The 6759-nt window shown below is 37.1% G+C and overlaps 1 protein-coding gene across 4 annotated transcripts in view; it reads right to left on the reverse strand.

Moving 5' to 3' along the window:
- Positions 1 to 6759, reverse strand: part of Slc25a40 (solute carrier family 25 member 40) — a 65656-nt gene that overhangs the window by 31357 nt on the left and 27540 nt on the right. For 3 of the 4 annotated variants that reach the window (XM_017795466.2, XM_029558336.1, XM_008822495.2), the window contains exons 4-5: positions 5539 to 5598; positions 3553 to 3659 (exon numbers count right to left, since the gene is read on the reverse strand). In XM_017795466.2, coding sequence (XP_017650955.1) covers positions 3553 to 3659; positions 5539 to 5598 — 167 coding nt within the window. The remainder of the gene's footprint in view (positions 1 to 3552; positions 3660 to 5538; positions 5599 to 6759) is intronic. The other variant, XM_029558335.1, reaches the window with a different exon arrangement.

Below are 6759 nucleotides of genomic sequence, written 5' to 3' on the forward strand. Positions count from 1 at the left end.
CAGCAAGTGCCTTTACCTATTGAGCCATCTCACAGGCCCTGTTTGGGTTTTTCTGTTTTGGTTTTTCCTGAGACAGGACCTCACTATGTAGACCAGCTGGCCTCGTATACAGAGATCCACTTGCCTCTGCCTCTACCTCCCTAACGCTGGGAGTAAGGTGTGTACCACCACACCAAGGCATTTTCTTAACTGCTAATTAATATGGGAAGGCCCAGCACATTATGGATGGTGCTGTCCCTGGGCAGGTGGTCCCAGACTGTATGAGAAGGCAGGCTGAGCACAGACCAGGAGAACAAGCCAACAAGCAGTCATCCTCCATGGTCTCTTCTTCTGCCTTGACTTCCCTTAGCAATAAAATGGTCACTGGGAAAAGTAAGACGAAATAAACCCTTTCATTCCCACTTGCTTTTGGTCATAGTGTTTTATCACAGCAATAGAAAGAAAACTAGAGGGGCTGAAAAGATGGCTCAGTGGTTAAGAGCACTGGCTTGTCGGGACTGCCTGAGTGCAGCCGCTGCTCTTGCAGAGGATCAGGTTATGTTCTGAGCACCCACATGGGGGCTAACGACTATCTGTAACTCCAGTTCCAGGGGATCAAAAATCTTTTTCTGGCCTCTGAGGGCACTGCAAGCACATGGCACACCTACATACATACAGACAAATGCTCATAAACAAATAAAAATAAAAAAATATAGCAAACTAGAACAAAGATATTTTTCCAATTTCTTTCTCTGAGAGTATATTGTTGGTGTATAAGAAGGCTACAAAACACTTGTTTTTTAATATCCTACATCTTTACTGTGTTTATTTGATCTAGGAGTTTCCTAGTAGATTCTACAGGTTCTTTTAGGTAGAGAACCATGTCATCTTCAAGTAAGGATAGTTTGAACTCTTCCTTTCCTATTTTTTATTCACTTTGTGCCTTTCTCTTGTCTAATTGCTATAGCTCAGATTAGAGCGCTACATTAAATTAGAGGAAGAGTGGGCTCCCTGTCTCATTCCTGGCTTTAGAGGAGATGCTCTCAGTATAATGCTCTTAGTATAATGTTTGCTCTTGGTTTGTTGCATACAGCCTTTGTTATTTTGACATATGTTCCATCTATTCCTAACCTCTCCAAGACTTTTATCATGAAGGTGTGATGAACTTTTCAAATGGCCTTTTGTCAACTCATGAGCAATTTGATTCTTTAAACAATCTTTTCTTTTCTTTTTTTTGGTCTTTTTGAGACAGGGTCTGTCTCTCTGCAGCACCAGTTGGCCTGGAACCCACCTCAAAGACCAGGCTGGCCTTGAACTCACAGAGATCCACCCGTCTTTGCCTCCTGAGGGCTGGGATTAAAGGTGTGTGCCACCACACCCAGCCTTAAGCAATTATCTCTAAAATATGAGCTTCTTGCATTTATAGACATCCATTCTTAAAAAACAAAAGACAATTTCACATAAGTAAGATGAACTGCTTCTGAAAAGCATTCTTTATAGATTGAAGTCTCTATTACTTGCCTTTAGATTTCTCTATTTAAAATGCTTTTGAGAGGCTGGAGAAAGGATCTGAGTTTGAATCCCAGTACCCACGTTGGGTAGCTCACAATTGCTTGTAACTCCATCTATAGAGGATCCAATACCCTTTTCTAGCCTCTGCAGGCACTTGCACACACATGACATACACTCACATAGAGACATAAATAAAACATTTTTGAATATTTTTTAAAAGTTTTAGAAAGAGTACTATGAAATAAACACACAAGTTGACATGCCAAGATGGGAAATTTCACAAGACCCCACTCTTACATGAATCAATGGCTGGTGAGAGAGGGAAAATCAGATTTCTCTAGGGACAAGCCTCCTGATAGGTTTTCCGATCTCAAGTTGTGAGCCTTAAACACAAGTACATACAAGCAATACTAAATGGACTCAGTAGGTTTTATATACTATATATATATATATAAAATGTAGCTATGATAACTAAAGAAGAGGTCATGAATTTGAGAGGGATGGGGGGCATGGGAGGAGTTGGAGGGGGAGGAAGTGTAAAAATGCTATAAATACAGTACTCCTATATGAAAAAGGAAGTATAGAATTCACCACATAAACTCTCCTGACCAAATATGAAATCTGAAAAAACATCATTAAAGCCAACTTTTTAATTTGGTCTCTCTGAGACAGGTTCTCCTTGTAGCCTCAGCTGGCCTAGAACCTACTATGTAGACCAGGCTGGCCTTAAACTCTGCCTGCCTCTGCCTCCCAAGTTAAAGCCAACTTTTTAAAATCTCTGGAGAGGAATCAAAATCAGTCAAAAACTAAAGCAAAGTCTGCTATTAACAGAAACTCTTAATAATAATAACAACAATAATAAAAACTTTAAAACTGACAAATGATAGACATTTCTCCAAAGATAAGCATGAAAAAAATGTTCAACATTATTAATCACTATGGAAATGAAAAGCAGAATCATAATGAAATACGTCTTCAAACACACCAGGTAGAATAAAATAAAATGAAAAGTTAAGTGCAGTAGTATATATCTGTAACTCCAGCCAGCTATGTGGAGTGCTCAGAGAGGAAGATCGAAAATTCAAGGCTAGCTAGGGCAACATACTGAAACCTCTTTATAAGGAAGGGAAGGAGGGAGGGAGGAAGGGAGGAAAGGACAGAGAAAGAGACAGAGAGAATAAGTAGAAGCCTCATACATTGCTTGTGGAAAAAATGGTACATCCACTTTGAAAAACAGTTTGGCAGTTTCTCAAAAAGTTAAAGTGGTACCATACAACCCAACTATTTCAACTGTAGATATGCATGCAAGAGAAAATAAAACACATGTCCACACAAAATTTAAATGTTTAGATCCTCATTATTCATTTCCCAAAGTAGAAATAACCCAAATGTCTATCAACTAATAAAGAAAGAAAGAAAATGAGGTACTACTTGGGGCTAAAAAATGCTGAGATATGTCACAATTGATACAGTTTTAAATATTGTGTTAAGAAGCCAGTCACAAAGGACTGCAAAGGAAAGAGGAAGCTTAGTAAGACAGATAACTTTTAAGGTAACATCTGCTCTACACCACCCAGACCAGCAATACCACTGAAGAAACTGAGATAAAAAGAGATCTCTTTGTATGTTTTTCTTAAAATACATGTGATCTACAACTATCTCAAACATTTGAAAAACAACAAAAATACCTTTTTAAAGCTACTCCCAAGCCAGATGTGGTGGCACACATCTGAATTAGACTCTTGATTTTTAATCAAGAAAGTTGGGCATGACTTTAATCCCAGCAGAGGAAGGTGGATCTGTGAGATCAAGGTCAGTCTGGTCTATGCAGCAAATTCCAGGCCAGTTGTGGCTGCAGGGAGACTCTGCCTCAAAAAACAAAACAAAACAAAAAAAATCATGCTACACAAATAGCATGAACAGATGAAAGTTAAGAGTTAGAAATCCTTTTTCCTGATTTAGTATGATGAAGTCTTAATTTCCCCACAATTAGAAAGTTATATATGAAGAAATACAAAGCTATAAAATATATAATGATTCTAAATAATATACTCTCCTTACCAATGTTCCCTGGAAATTTCCTGGCTTCTTATACCATGCTTTCTTGCCCCCATCTTCACAGACACACATATGATCCATGAGTCCATTACTATATACAAAACACTTTCCTAACAAAGAAGAGTCCAATAATCACTACTTAGTTCACATAATTATATTACTTTTTTTTTTTTTTTTTTTTTTTTTGGTCTTTTTGAGACAGGGTCTCCCTGTAGCTGCAGCTGTCCTGGATTCACTATGGAGACCAGGCTGGCCTCGAACTCAGAGATCTGCCTGTCTCTACCTCCCGAGTGCTGGAATTAAAGGCATGCACCACCCTGCCCGGCAATTATATTACTTTTACAGATAAATTGCAGGTACAATGAGACTAGAAATTTGTGGACAGAGAAATAACCTTGGGGGGGGCTATACATTCTAGGATGGAAGATGCATAATTAATTTAATTTGTTTACAGTAAGGCACCAGCCTCTAAACTCACAGTGTGAAAAGTACCAGAGTGAATTAGTGATTAGGTTATCTAAAGGATGGGAGAAGAAACACAGAGAAAGAAGGATGTGTTTTGAAAAATCATAGGTTACATGTCTTCTCTTGGCATTCCAGGGAATTCACTTGAAAATAAAAGAATAAATGTTCTTAAATGAAGAATGTAATGCTTTGTCCTTCTCTCTACTTGAACTGCTCAGTCTAGCCAGCCATCTGTCAGCTCCTACATAATTTACTACAACTTGGACTAATACCAACTCATATACTGGATTCATTCTTGCTGCCAAGATTTCTTGTCTGTTATATATAATTCTGTGAGTTTCATAATGTATGAGAATCTCCTTCTTGTTTCTAAGACTTTCTTTAAAATGTAAGAAGTAACCTTTTTAGTCTCTTTTTATAATCCATCTACCCTATCTGAAATAATGACTAGTTATCTCACTTTACTTCTATGGACTCAACAGGTAGGCTTCACTTTATTTTTAAAATTGCTAATTTTTTTGGTAATTATTCTACTTTTATTTATCTTTTTATTTTATTTTATTTTATTTTTGAGGGTTTCTGATAATGTTACATTTTGAACATACAAAGGGTAAAAAGTGAATTTTTTTCCAAAATATTTCAAAGTATGGGGCCAGTCTATCACTGTCTGCAAAGCACCTTCACATACTGTTACTGTAGGTAATTTTGTCTCTTAATTAAAGTAAGACACCATATGTCCATAGTTTTGGCTTGTGCTGAAATGGGGGAAAGAGGGTCCTAGAGGGAGGGCTCTTAGTCTCATTCATAAAACAATTGAAGAAGGGACCCAAATGTAAAATTGCTATTCTTAAAAAAAATTTCCTTTTTGGTGCTAAGGATAGAACTCAAGAGTTCATGCATGCTAGGCAAATAATGTACCACTGAGTTACATCTGCAGAACAGGGATAGGGTTAAGGGAGTGTTCAGATGAGGGAATTTTCTCACAGTTTAATCTACTTTCTGCCATTTGTTCTTGATGTATCTATCATAAGCTTTATAAAGTTTTAAAAGATTAATCATAGAACTGACATTTTTGTCCATCTTATATAATTATTTGTCTCAAATTCCACATTAACCAAGCAATTAACATCTAACTGTCATGTATGTCACAGAATGGACATAGCTCTCAGACAAAGAAGGATGGGAATTAGACCCTAATGTCCCTTACAACTAAAATTCTATTCTTACTTAAGAGGCATATATTCAAATATATAATCATTTTCTGCTTCAATTAGTAGGTCCATAAAAGTGCTAAGATTCTGGATGGATAGATGGACGGACAGATGATAAATATATAGAGGAATAGATGCTACATGTTTCTTTTGTCCTTCCTATACCTCATTGAGTATGATTAAAAGGTGAAAAAAATGTTTCTGCATGAATCATCATTTCTAATAAATTAGCAAAATGATTACACAAACAAAAAATAATACAGTAACATTTAAAGATCTAACACAACCCTGTCAAAATAACCAGTATACATACCTTTGGGGAATGGGTTGTTCTGGGCTTGGAGTCGAATTTTAACAACATCCAGGGGTGTCACTATGAATATATACATTTCAATTAAGAAGTGATATGTATAAATTGTAGTAGGCTCATTTTTAAAAATACACATCTCATCTGTGGCCACCAGGGGGGCACCCATAGGATGAATGGATTATCATGGAATGGAAAAAAGACCAGGGAACTTGTGCAGTTTTATTTCTCTACTCTTATTTCTTCAGCCAAGTACAAGCGCCAAAAACACAGACAACTATGCTTATATACACATACTCATTAGTGTTTTAGCTGAATATTTAAAGTGGCTAGACAAAAGCAGTTCAATAAAATATAATCAAGGTAGCATTATCACCATACTATGCCTTCTTGGGAGAACACATGTATCTTGAGAAACTAGGGAAGTACTGGCATTCTGGAGATAACAGCTCAGCGAGCTTTCTTGCATAAACTTTCTCATGAGACAAGGCTCTCCAGGCATACATGCTCAAGGTTACAGCTTAATTTACCAAACATATTTTTAAAGCCATAGAAACACTATTTACAGTCCCTTCATCATCAATTCATATTTTTCTTCATACCTATGTAACAACAGGAAAGACCACTCTAAATAGTCTTGAGTGCCTATTTTACCAATGAGGTATGCTGCTACACCCTAAATGCAGTATTCTAAATTTTTTCCTTGAATTCCATTTAAAGAGGATTAGTTGAAAGATACACTACAAGCACTTTCCTCACAAGCACTAGTCATTTCTATCTACATCTACAATCCCATTAGTATTAAAAGTGAAATACTAAAATTTTATAAGAAAAATTGTTTAAATATTTTATTATTTTTACTTTATGTGTATGAGTGTTATGCCTGCATGTAGGTAAGTGCACCCATGTCGTGCAGTGCCCGCAGAGGATGGAAGAGGCTGTTGGATCCCCTGGAACTGGAGTTATGGATGGTTGTTAGCTGCCACGTGGGTGCTGGGATTCAAACCCAGGTCTTCTGCAAAAACAACCAGTGTTCTTAACCACTGAGCCATCTCTCCAGCCCCAAGAAAATGTTTTCTAAAGTAGTGAAAGTTCCCAAAGTCTAAAGATTTGAGAACTTTGTATTTTACGAAATTAAAAAAAAAAAAAAAAGCCAGGCGTGATGGTACACGCCTGTAGTCCCAGCACTTGGGTGGCAGAGGCAGGCGGATCTCTGTGAGTTCAAGG

The sequence above is a fragment of the Nannospalax galili genome, unplaced genomic scaffold, assembly GCF_000622305.1.
Source record: "Nannospalax galili isolate Female #2095 unplaced genomic scaffold, S.galili_v1.0 scaffold85, whole genome shotgun sequence".
NCBI lineage: Eukaryota > Metazoa > Chordata > Mammalia > Rodentia > Spalacidae > Nannospalax > Nannospalax galili.